This window comes from Homalodisca vitripennis, chromosome 1, assembly GCF_021130785.1.
Source record: "Homalodisca vitripennis isolate AUS2020 chromosome 1, UT_GWSS_2.1, whole genome shotgun sequence".
NCBI lineage: Eukaryota > Metazoa > Arthropoda > Insecta > Hemiptera > Cicadellidae > Homalodisca > Homalodisca vitripennis.
The window spans coordinates 158,649,497-158,663,673 of record NC_060207.1 but is presented as its reverse complement, the minus strand read 5'-3'; the positions used below and the strand labels follow the sequence as shown (position 1 = coordinate 158,663,673).

Here is a 14,177-nt window from a genome sequence, read left to right as displayed (position 1 = left end):
GGTGACTGCACACTAGGATTCATAATGAATATCAAACCTACTGTGTGTCTTCATTTATTGGCAACTTTATGAAATATTGAGAATGTTAAAAGCATTGAGCTTATATGAAAATTTTCCCTCTTATTCTGAGGGATGTCCTTGCCAGAAAACATTAAAGAATGAACAAATTTCTTGATTGTTTAAATCTAAATTAAAATCCTTTTTAACCAATAATGTGTTTTATGATGTGGACGAATTTATAGACTATTCCCAAAATTCAAATTGAACTTCAATTCAATTTTTAATTTTAATTAATTCATTAGTTTTTTTTATTTAAGCAATAAATCTATTTACAATAAATTAAAACTTCTGTAGGACACATTGATACAAGAAACTAAACTTTATTTTATTACTTTTACATTATAATACTATATTATTAAATATTATAAAACGTTCAAAATTTCATGTGTTTTTAACATTGCTACCAACAATATTGGCAATAAAATAGTAATTATTATTACTAGAGCTTCAAAATCCTAATTGGTTGCAAATCCTAGCCAGTGTGTTGCAAAGTTGGGTGTTACATGTCATTTGCTACTGCACATTTTACCTGAGTTGAAATATCACCAGGCCCGTACTCAGACCGTTTTTTTCAGACAATTTTACCGGGACCCAGGCTGGGCCTCACCACACCCGTGTCGACACATGACGGGACCCGGCCGAATATCTTTTCCGGGGCCCGCCAAAGCTAAGTGCGACCATGAGTATCACCCGTCTAATATTATGATCACTTGGAAGCCTTACAAATGTGATTATGAGGACCAAAAAACAATTTTGTAAAATAATGCTACATGTGTTGTACTGTGAAGATGTAGTCAGATGGTGCTCATTTTAATTTGGACGGTACTTCAACAAGGAGAACTGCAGATACTGCTCAGTGGAAAATCCTAAATAATTACACCAAAAGCCTTTTCAAAGTGCCAAGGTATCAGTTTGGTTGGCAAAATATCCAATGGAGGGATGTTGGTCTGTATTTCTGTGAAGAGAATAGTGCTAGAGTAATGGTGAACTTAGTGCACCATGTTACCATGCTCCATAACTTTTTAAGACCACAACTTTGGAGGTTAAGGTTCAAAAGGAATCAAATGTGGTTTCAGCAGAATTGTACCACAATCCACACTGCAAATGACTCCATGAACATTGTGAAACAAATGTTCTCCAATCGTGTCATATCATGCTTCAGTGGTGTCAAATGACTATCTCGGTCACATTTTTTCAGCCTGTGACTTCTTTTTGGGGGGTACCTAAAGTGGAAAGAATATGGAGATAAACCTTAATCATTCTAGGTCATCTAAGAATTCTTAGAGAAGTAGCAGGCACTGAAAGAGAAACTGCAGTTAAAGTTATAAAGAATTTTGAAGAAAGGCTTCTTAAAGTACATAAATAAAGAACCCCATCTTCCAGAAGTTATTTTCTATAAGTGAATGAATATTACTTCAATTGATTTTCTATAGTTGGGTTAAATGTAGATTCTGTAAATATAAATAAACCTCTTTGTTATAGAAGTTATACTTAATTTAATAATCTCTTCTATAGATTTCGGAAGTGGGACATGAAAACAAATCAAAATGTAAAGTAGGTACTGTATAAGATAACCGATATTTGCGTGATTTTGTTACTCACGTTCCCTGGAATGTTTTGGAGCAAGCTGCCTCAGTTTCATCTGACTTGTCTCTGCAGTCAATGACTCCATCACAGATGCTGTACTTGTCAATACACTGCCCATTGTCACACTGAACATACGTCTGCTCATATCCTATGGAACTGAAACAATTAGCAAAATCACCCTGTTATCATGCTGCAATTAGATAATGCTATTGAGAGAATGAATAATGCAGGATTCTAATAAAAACTATTACAATGAAGCTAGTATTATTATATAATGTAACAAATACAAATTAATTGAAGCTGTGTAAATGACAGTGAAAGTGCAATATAGCTGTATTAAACAATGAATGAGTTGGAAACAAAAGGTTGAGCTCTGTGCCATATGAAACCCCTATGATTCCTGTTTGAAATTTTAAAAACTTTTCAGTTTATTATTTAAATAGTAGAAAATAAGAGAGAAAATCAACTATCACTATGATGAGAAACTATACAAGGAACCACCAGAGAGTGCAGTTGGCGGCGACCAATAGAATGGACTGGCTGGCTGATAAACCGCTGCGCTGTCACAACTAACACTGATACTGAACATTTCAAACTTATCAGTATAATTGAAAAACAATATTTCAAATGCGTTGACAGTTTGCTATATTATATTTAAATTACTTGTATAGTTTATTAATGTTATTACAAACTAACTATCGATTAAAACAAACAAATCGTCCCGTCAGTTAGTCAGAGTAAAGTACTTGCTTATTTCCATACGATACAACAATCTTTTCAGTGATTTTAAACGATTACTAAACACACACAAAATTAATATACATGTTGCTTATATTGGACACTGCATGACGGAAATTTGTCAACGACAGTTTTTTTGAAAAAGTTGTAAACGTTGTAAATAATACGTCGTTCTCCACTACGTAGGGTTTTTTTCACTACCGCTCTTACTTCCGGATGGCTGTGCACTTGAACAAACATCATCACACTCCATTTTGTCCAAATAAGGAATCACAATAACAAATATATTACAATTTAATGACACTACACAGAAAATAATCGGTACACTTATAATAGCTACCAATAAACACTTAAAAACACGAAAACGTTCACCAACAGTAAAATTCAGCACAAAATAATATACGCGTACTGGAATTGAAGAGAATTGCAGTATTTTCAACCGCCAGTGATTAAGCGACAATAGGCACTGACTGACGGTCAGAGACCGGAAGGAGGAAGGGGGTGTTTCTTGGAAACAGTATGACTCATCCGTCTGGTATTACCACCACTGCTGGCTGGTGCGGCTTTTGTTTACAGGTATTTCACCCGTTTCCTCCACATTTTCACTCGTCTGACATCATCTATTATGTACTGTGTTCAAATTTCATTGGATGTTATAGAAAACCGTTACTTTAGAATTTTATAAGAAAGTGCATTCATATTATAAAAAAAACTTGTGCTGTATGATTTTTCAACTATGGCCAGTTTAAATATTTAAATCACCCATGTGTGAAAACAATTTTACATAACACAGATTCAAGACTATTAACAGGCAGGTAGGAAAAATGCTTTCAAATGGTTATAAATTTATGAGAACCGAAGTGCGTAACAAAACCGTTGCGACAACAATTCCCACCATTATGTACTGAATAAGTATATTTATGCAAAAGAAAATATATTTCAGATGTATTTGATAACTTTCTTACCAAATTGAAAATCCATTTAACATAACATGATTATACTATGCAAACATGTAATGCCTTATTATATATCAGTGATAATGGCATTATCTAACTGTTAAATACGGGAAATTAACATTTTTTGCGGTATTTTTATGTTTTCTTTTTAATTTATATTTCGGCTAAAGATTTTAATCATACGATCTTCGTATATGAGTAATATAATACAATAATTTATTTCAGTCCATTTAACTCAACATGGAAATAAGCTACAGAGATGTACTTTTTTTAAATGACCGTAAAATTACATTTTGTAATACGTAGGTAGTTAATTAATTCAAGACAGCTCTAACATTTCTTTCGAGCGTAACGGTTAAGTATTTTAAGAACGCTGGACTCGCGCGGCTTGTGGTTACAGCGGGGAACAAGTTTGACAACGTCGCTCAGTTCTCGTTGGCCGCTCCAAAGTCACGGGCAAAATAGGCTCCTCCCTCAACTGCATTCTCTTGTGGTTTTTCGTATAAACCACCATTTCTAATATAATTCTTACTAAAATACTGTATAAAACAATGATAATTTTTTGAGTCCTTGAAGTCTTCAGTTTGTTTAGTCAGGGAAATGCAACTTCTATGGTCTGGTTCTCCTTTAGTACTATTTTCTCTTTCAGACCAGTTTCACATTCACTAGGAATGTCAAATACCTTCAAAGTAGAAACATACCATGGAGCAAAATGGCTATAAACCTATTAATTTTCTAAATATATATAATATATTATATTCTTATTTTCAATAATATTTTATATTAATTAACATAGAATTGACATTTATGGTACGGTATTACAATGCATTTGTTACAGCTGATGCATGTCATAGTGAGAGGGACAATATATTGTTTTCATATGTGTAACTGTACAGCATGAGACAATGTACATTTTATATTAATAAAATACATAGTATAAAGTCGCTTTTTGTGTTGGCCTGTTTGTACATCAATATTTTCTAAACTAGTCAATGGATTTTGATATGGTTTTCACTGTAGCTAATAATAGCAGCTACTATAAGTAAACCGCTCGTAAAGAAACCTGTACAGAAGCAAATTTCTAAACAGTACTGTGCAGGAGGGGCCCCCCTCCGGCGGGGTGTTGGGGTGGGGATTGGGACCAGCACCTTCTTGTATCTGTTTATCAGCTGTGAGGATTGTGTGTCACTCTGATAATTATTATAAATATGTATAATTATTTGCTGAAGGGAAAATGTTTTGTTCTGCAATTGACAGTACTGTATTTGAATGCTATATGTAATTTCTGAAAAGAGGCTGTATTTAATATTAGTTTTAAAGTTTATAAAAACAATTCACCCCTCATAGTGTTCTTGATAAGTTGTCATGTTTATCAGTCATTTTAATCATGTTAAAAAATCCAAATTCAGGTTCAAATCTTCAATAGCTATTTGACTGTCTGTCTCTTGATGTGATAAACATAGTCATTTAGATTAATATTAGTGGGATGCTCAATAAAAAGGCTAACCCTCACAAAACAATTTACCCAAATCTTACACATATGGTTTTTTTCCTTTATCTTCTTATACTTTCTTCACCATTTAAAAGGACTTCAGATGGTAATTCATAAAATAAACAACACAATGTGATGAACTACAGCTTTTGAGAGGACAGTGATATAAAGAATGCAATAATCCATGGTGCTTCAACAAGCAATGCTGCCAACCACAGGAAGATGAATTTCTGTTTCATTAATTTCTTTGCTTGAATAAAGGAAATATTTCCAAACACTTTTTACTCTACTTCATACGCTATGACTGCGATTCTAAAACCACAACATGAAGCAGCAATCTTGAGAGCTTGGCTCCTCTGGAAAATTTGTAATTTAAACTTTTCTAATCTTCTTCCGAGCCCTCATAATTTGTGTAAGGATCTTACAAAAAAATAAAAAAAAGAACAGTTAGTAAGTACTAATGAGAGAATTCAGGTCAACAGGAGGATTCAGTCCAATACATTTTTTGGCAAGGACATATGGACTCAACATCCCAAACACACCATTTACAAAAGTGATTTTAACTGTTTGGCAACCAGCTCCTCCAGTTCACTTTCAACATTTATTATGCTCATATTGAAGCAGTTCTTTTAAACAATCATAAAGATCCTTTACTGGTTCTACTAAAAAAGTAAAAATAAATAAATAAGGGTTAAGTCTAGGTGTGAATCGACTAAAAATGAAAATACTCACTTACAAACTGAAGAAGGAGTAGGGTCTGGTGTCAAAACTTGAGCAGGAGCTGAGACACTTTGAACAGAGGCACTGACTGGGAGTGGTTGTGGTACTGTCCAATTCTCACATCCGACTTCATCAGAGCCGTCAGCGACACAATCACTCTTTCCGTCACATCGCAACGCCTTACTGATGCAAGCTCCGTAATCACATTGGAACGTTGTTGGTGTACAACTGTTTTCAAAGATAGAAATTTGTATACATTTATCTTAAATTTAAGCTAATTGAGTATTTAGATTTAAGAATTTGTAAAAATATTGTATTTTGATGCTATACTGAAACACATAAGACATTTTATTGGCCAATAAAACTAGAATTTTACATATCCTACTATCACAACATTCATTACACTACAGATGTATGTTGTACTTGATGAGTAATATATTTCATTGTATTTTGAATTTAAAATTTTTGAAATAAAAATGAACAATCTGTAAAGTTACTTATAAAAACATTATAAAACATGGAATTATTCTTTAGAAAACACATACTGATTGATAAGTGAACAACAATTATTGTGAATGTTGAGTTTAGCTCCAGTTCACCTTTCTCTTAGAGCAGTATCGAGAATCTGATGCTGTCACAGACTTGACTCCTGGAATCTAGAGTCATTTTATTCTGAAGAGATAAAAATATCACCAATGAAGAAACTCAAATTAATTATTTACATGGTTTTGAAATCAGAGACCTAGACTAAAAAATACAGTGTAATCTTGGTGAGAAGGTATTCTCATTACCTCATCAGATGTACAGTTGAGTGCACTACAATGTCTTGGAGTTAAGTCTGTGACAGTGTAGATTCCAAACAGTGTACTAAGAGGAATTTTAAATGGAGTTAAACTCAAAATATTCACATTGAATCAATCCTTCCCATCATAGCTGTTATGTGTACAATAATTATTGAGTTGGCTACACTTATTTTAATCTCTAATCAAGGTTGAAATACTGATCTAAAGGATCAACATGATGGTCGGCACCAACTACTTATTAACTTTTGTGCTTAATATTCACCAACAATATTTACAATTTTTTTAAATTTAGAATATTTCTTTTTAATGGTTTAATTCATTAGGAATACACAGATATCAAATTATATGTGGTGAAACTATACACAACACATAAACAAGATTCTAGTTAAGGCCCTTAGGGATAAGCATATATATAGTTTGAAATATTTGATTTTGTTGGTAGTTGATCAAGGAATTCACATCATGCAGAGTCTAAAAGCAGAGCATTACATTATCAACAAAGTGACTCACGTGCTAATAAGAACTTGTCTGCAAGCTGATGATGTCTCATCAGAGCTGTCTGAACAATGCTTCACCCCATCGCAGACATCGTACTGTGAGATACACTGACCTGAGTTACACTGGAACTCCTGGGGACTATCCACATATCACGTACAATTCAACATTATTGGAGTATTTTGTAAATGCAGTCCAGTTGTAAATGGAAGTATAAATCAATGTATACTTTTATAACTTACAAGTGGCATAAGTCACCCAACTAATACTAAAAACAGTACGGTAATTGAAATAAAAATCCATGAAAACTGTATAAGAAGTAACATTTAAGTACTTACTTAGGACAATCTGTTGCCTTCCTCTTAGTTAACCTGTGACTTGTATTTCCAGTGTTTGAGCACAGACAAATATTTACAATAACTGAAACAGATCAATTGTAAAAGCTTTAATACAGATTTAGTAGCATAAAAAAATTAATTTTATGTTTACATTAATTGTATATTAATCTCATACTCTATGGTAGACTCACTAGCTTAAACATTATTAAGTTTACACATATCTTTAACTTAATATATTTATTCTTTGTTTGGAGTTTATTTTTGAGGATGAAAGGATTGTAAAGGAAACAGGATTCTTCCGGACATTTGCCATCGTTCAGTGAAACAAAAAATCAGTAACACTACATTTCGAGTTCTGCAATCTGATCTCTTCTTCAGGTAAATTTACCTGAAGAAGAGACTTCACAACATATTTACACTTACATAGAAGAATCTGGCACTCTCAAAGTCAAAGTCAAAGTCAAAGTCTTTATTGCACATTACATTTGAACATTATTACAATTTTTTAATACAAACAGGTGCATTGTCATAATTTAATAAACAATGTTAAATTTAAAAGTAAAACAGTGGAATTTCCTAAAAGTAAGACAGAAGTATTCAACATACACACTAATTATGCTTGTGCATGTGCTGGGATGAAATTTATTTATTTAAAATATAATTGTCTTGTCATTTAATATCTCATCTGTACTATAATAGGCTTTTTTCAATAATTTTTTTTTTAATACATTTATGAAATTGAGCTTCTTCAAGATGTTTTAATGGTGTTGGCAAACTATTGTACACACGAATACCCATATATAAAGGACTTTTTCTCTAATAAGGTAGTTTTATGAATTGGAAACAACAAAAGATCCTTATGTCTGGTGTTATAGGTATGCTGGTTTGTGTATGAACTATAAATATTTGGATGTTTGTGGACCAGATTTAAAATGTCCAATATGTATAAACATGGCAGTGTAAGTATTTTTGCTTTTTTAAATATAGGACGGCAGCTTTCTCTGAAGTTTGCTCCCATCATTGCTCTTACCACTGCTTTTTGTGCCATGAAAACTTTTTTAAAATCAGGAGATGATCCCCATATTACTATACCATACTTAAGAATTGACTGAATATATGCAAAGTATACAATTTTTTACATGTGTCTATAGATACGGATTCTACTAAAATCTTCATTGCAAATCGGAACGAACTCAATTTGTTTACAAGGTGGTTTACATGGCATTTCCAATTTAAGTTTTTGTCAATTTTGATACCTAAAAATTTGTGAGAGTCCACTAGATTTAATCCAGAATTTTCTAAGAAGCTATTACCATTGTTACTAGGTCTGAAATTTATTATATTGGTTTTAGTTTGATTTAACAGAAGTCCAGTAGAATTAAACCAATTTTCTAACAACTGAAGAGTTCTTGTTATAGATTCCTCCATATTGAAAAAGTTTTTTTCTGTAATAAGAACATTTGTATCATCTGCAAATAAAATAAATTGTTTGTTTGGTATGTCGATTGGTAAATTATTAATATATATAAGAAAAAGGGTAGGCCCTAAAATAGAGCCTTGAGGGACACCATACAGAATATTTTCCCAATCTGATGTGACTCTATGCGAATTCTCATTGATAATGGTTCTTTGTTTCCTGTTATTTAGATATGATTGCAGATAATCCAAAGCTAGACCCCTAATTCCAATTTGATATAATTTTGAGAGGAGCAATTTATGATTTACGCAATCAAAGGCTTTTGATAAGTCACAAAATATACCTGCGGTATACTTTGACTGATCCAAGGAAGTTGAAACACTATTTACAAACGAAACCATAGCTAACTCTGTATTTCTGTTCTTTCTGAAACCATACTGCTCATCACATATTAATTTGTTTCTTTCTAAAAATTTTGTTAATCTAGAATGTACTGCCTTTTCAAAGACTTTTGAAATGTTGCTCAATAAAGAGATAGGTCGATAGTTTGAGATGTCCTTAGGGGAGTCTTTCTTTTTATATACAGGTATGATTTCAGACAACTTTAGTTTATCTGGGAAATGTCCTAAGAGGAATGACTGGTTTATTATCCTGGTCAATATTGGGCTTATTATTTTGGACGAAAGTTTCAGTAAAGATATGGGTATGCCATCCCAGCCACATGCCTTACTATTGTTTAAACTAAGAATTATCTTTTCTACCTCAGTAACTGATACAGAAATTTTATACACTCTCATGATATGTACTAAATTAAATTTCTGTCTTGCAGAGTTATTTTCTGTAATGTAATTGAATGAAAATACAGGTAAGTATATTTCAAAGCAATCATGTCAGTTGATACTCGGATACTTATTCCAGACAGAAACTGTGTTCATGCTCAGAAGGAATAATAAGCACCATTGTAAGATATAACTTTTATTCTCTCTATGAAAATGTCCCTATTGTTAATATAAATCCAAAGTTGTTAGCCAAATTACATCTTCACTGTTAAACATTTCCTAAACTAATTGTGGTCTATGTTAAGAGCATTTTAACATGAAATTTATTTTTAATTGTTCTGGTGAATCCCATGGAATTTGTACCATAGACCTATTGCACTAATTTGTCAGAGATATGCTACCATACTTTGTAGAAACATTTAACTTAATTTAGTTGACATAAGATTCTATTTCCTCAAACTATTTTAATGAATTGAATGTATTTAAATTGAGTACCCCATTTAATATAATTTTAATTATATCTATGAAACTTACAAATAAAAAAAAACAAACATATTTCCTATCTCTATATTACTTATATTTAAAACAATTTAAATCAAATGTGTCAGAGTGGCTTAAGCTTAACGAATTATAGTGTTGAGAAGTATATGAAGTATGATATGCTGTAAATAATAAAATAAGGATACTCCATAATTTATTATATTTATTTTCAATTTTAAGTCCACGTCTCTGTGTGTTCTTGATGTTTTATTTATTTCAGTAAATTTAAGTATTTATTATAATAGAAATGAGTGGAAACTAGTATATATTTATAAACTAGTAGTAGTGTTTGTATCACTTGAATCAAGCTAAACAATTATTGTTTTGACGAAGCCTATTGTAACATTTAGAGTACTTAATGGCCAATAAAACTTCTGATTTCATAGAGAATTATAACCCTTTCTTGGTAAAACACCTGGTATTAAATACTATTATTCGTAAAGGCTAGATCATAAATGAATTCCATTGTTGACTTCCTTACATTAAACAAATAAAATGTTATTGCTGTGGCTATTTTTAGATTTCAAAGATGAAAGTGCATTTTTTTCTTAAAATTAAGTATTCATTAAATTTTTTAATCTAGAATACAAAACATAATTAGGAAATCTGAAAAAAGATGCAGTTTGTTTAAATGAACAAGAGAAGACTACAATCTATGTAATCTGAGAGGGTGTACGTGTAGCAATGCAGTTACTTTCTAACGATGTGGGTGGTACTGAAACTTTGGTGAAAGTATGATAAAGTTGGGGCAGATGTAGTTTGAGAACACAATTTATTCCAAGGTAAACTCTGAGGAAGACCACGCGAGGCCACCTGTCACTGCAGCATACCAATAATCAATCAACTATATTTGTTCACTGCTTTGCCATTTCACATGAAAATCCTGGAAATGATTCCTTCCTCTGTTTAAACTACTTTCGGGAATAACCTTCATAAAAAAATTGTTTATTTAAAAAAGTTAAAGTAATAAATATTATTTTAAAATTAAAATCAAATGTTTAATTCATAATTAGGTACACATCATTGTACAGTTTCAAGTATATAATTGCTTATGTCCAATCTCTTTCTCTGTTTAAGAGAACAAATTAAATAAATTTTCTTTTCCTTAAACAAAATAAATCCAAAAATTTTGTATTGTATATATCCTTTTTAAGATAATGTGCAAAGTTAGGCATGGTTGGGTTGAAGGCTAAACAATACCACAACACTTCTCCTGTTCATAATTTAAATTAATATGATTTAATAAGACTAAATTAATTGAATATCTACTTTCTATTGTCATTTAAATTATTGAGTTAATAACATTTTAGTGTAAAAACATTATAACATCAAGGATTAACTGTGTTCTCTCTATTAGTGCTTTATTTTCATAGCTATCAAGCCTAACATTGAAAAATAACGCATACTTCTATTTTGTTCTCAATAAAATTTAGGGTCATATAGAAATTAAATAGCAGTTCATTGGGGTCAAGGATATAACATCCCAAAATCTCAATCTTCTTGTTACCAGTATTCTGCACTCTGCAAGAGGAAAGACTCAGATTTCATTCTCGTCTGAACAGAACTATATATTGAGTGTATGGTATGACAACAGTACAAGAACCTCCTCAGTAACCTCCTCAGTAACCTCCAATCTGTGTAACTCTTGTGTATGAAGTAATCATTGTAAAGGTGGTTCAGATCAGAATTCAGATGTGTATTTGTCACTTTAAATATCCATACATCACAATGTTGGTATAGTGTGAGGAAGTTTTGTGTGATCAGTTGGTGACACTTTGATAGTAATTTCCAGTGATGTAAGTAACAGTTGATATAAAGTGAGGGTTAATGAGAATAAAAAGGCATTGAGAGGGTTGAACAGTATTTGTTTTTGAAAATGGGGAAATAATCCTTTTCTGTATTTCATTAGTCTTTTAGTATTGTCCAACAATAATTCTACACCCACATTTTTTAGTGCTTTCTCAATTTACGATAGCATGTGAAAACCCTTTAAAAACTCTTGGAACTTTGTTCCTACTGAACTTGCTAAATTATACTTATGAGCCCTGTATAAGCCCTTCATTTGAATTTTACTGGTCAGCTTTACAGGTTTTATCTTCAGTTCTTCTTAACGTTTAACGCTGTTTGAATAATTACTAAGTCTCACTACCTGGCTAATTGTAAACCACTTTTTATTAATTTAGGTATTTTAACTGTTTTTAATCTCTATATATCTGATTCATTGTTATATACTAATAAAGATATTTTATCACATAATGTAAGGAATGAAATCCATGAAAAATCTACAAGGCATGGTAATTGTCTTGATTACCTTTTGGTCCTTTTGGAAAAATTAGATCTAGCCGTACTATAATGTGTATTAGACTCTATAATAAGTTACCACTCTCAACCAAAGATTTATCTTTTAGTCTCTTTAAATGTAAGTTACATAGATGGCTGGCTGCTCATCCCTTCTAGTATTGATAAATTTTTAAACATGTCAAATTCAGAAATAAATGTTTTGCAAGTCTGTTAAATATGTAAAATTTATCTATTTTATTTATTGGCTATTTATTTTAGTTTATTTAGTTTAAGAATTGAGGATTTTTCCGGACATTTGCCATCGTTCAGTGAAACAAGAAATCAGTAACACTACGTTTCGAGATCTGCAATCTGATCTCTTCTTCAGGTAAAGAACTAACCTAATACATAATTACAAACTAGGTTAAAATAAACAAATCTTACCAAAGCGTTGTGGCACGCCTAAGTCAGGAATCACAACCTACATGTTGTTTGTCAACTTCACTAACTCTATAAACATGCACTTAATAAAAACTATACAAAACATGAATCATTAAAACTTAACTACGGAATACAGGTCACAATACGTCTTCACTCGTCTACTAACCACCTACGACTGACCAGAGGGACTAGCCAATGGTAATCGTCACGGCTGGCTAAAACAAGATGGCGGAAATAAAAGGGAAGGGGGACAGGAATGGTACAACGCTTTGGTAAGATTTGTTTATTTTAACCTAGTTTGTAATTATGTATTAGGTTAGTTCTTTACCTGAAGAAGAGATCAGATTGCAGATCTCGAAACGTAGTGTTACTGATTTCTTGTTTCACTGAACGATGGCAAATGTCCGGAAAAATCCTGTTTCCTTCACAATCCTTCCATCGTCAAAAATAACCTTCAAACAAAGAATTAAGAATTTATTTGATATTTATCAATGTTATTTTAATTTAAGAATTAGGTATAGAAAAAATTATGTTTTATATTATCAATTTACACTAGTCTAATCCTACCTAAGTAGTATAAACATTAACTATGACAAGTTATGATTTGTAACATAAAATTATGACCATGCTGATTGTCATATGCCTAAAGACAATAAAGATTTTGATTTGATTTGATTCGATTTAATTTGATACAATCATTTCGGTCCTAAAAAGAGTGAAATTGAGCCCTCTTTGGCCAGCTTATACGCTGTTACATCATCACACTTTATGTGTGGTCAGTTATTCACTGTTTAGAATTAAAATACATTAACTGTTCTCAGACTGTTATTATTTTAAAATAGATTAGATATTCTCAATTCTTTATTGCATTTCAGCTGGTCCTGAAAGAACTCAACTAATGGTGTAATGGTCCTGTATATCTGTAGACCATTACAGCCACTATGATCCCTAAAGAGTTTGATAGGACCATGGGCGTAGCCAGCAAGGAGTCCGGACCCCCCCCAAATTTGTAATTACTTTTTTAATAAGCAATAATTATTATTATTTAAGTAATTCAATATTACTGACATGTACTGCTGAAAGATCGTTCTCGACAAAGAAACGGGTCAATAACTTTATAAGGAACAAAATGGGGCCTTACTCTTTGTTCACTACAGAAAAATATTAGTTGTCTGGACCCCCTAAAATTTTTTCCTGGCTACATTCTTAGATAGGACTATGGTTCGATCAGATTATTGTGTTAAAATTTAAGAATGGTGATTTCTCTTATTATTCATTATGGAAAATATTATTAAAATTATATTCCCAAGAATAAAACAAATGTGTGATTATTTTCATTTAAGTTTTATATATATATATATATATATATATATATATATATATATATTATATATATATATATATATATATATATATATATATATATATATATATAAATTGTTTGAAATATTAATAAATTAAACTAATGAGGAAAAGTATATGAAATGATACTATAATTATGAAATAGGTGTTGATGATTTCTCAAAGACTC

General features: G+C 31.5%; 1 protein-coding gene across 1 annotated transcript in view; it reads right to left on the bottom strand.

The window, feature by feature from the left end:
* LOC124375023 (modular serine protease-like) overlaps nt 1-14,177 on the bottom strand; it is a 41,900-nt gene that overhangs the window by 26,365 nt on the left and 1,358 nt on the right. Inside the window, exons 2-5 of the mRNA XM_046833156.1 lie at nt 7,190-7,271; nt 6,867-6,992; nt 5,566-5,781; nt 1,663-1,803 (exon numbers count right to left, since the gene is read on the bottom strand). Coding sequence (XP_046689112.1) covers nt 1,663-1,803; nt 5,566-5,781; nt 6,867-6,992; nt 7,190-7,271 — 565 coding nt within the window. The remainder of the gene's footprint in view (nt 1-1,662; nt 1,804-5,565; nt 5,782-6,866; nt 6,993-7,189; nt 7,272-14,177) is intronic.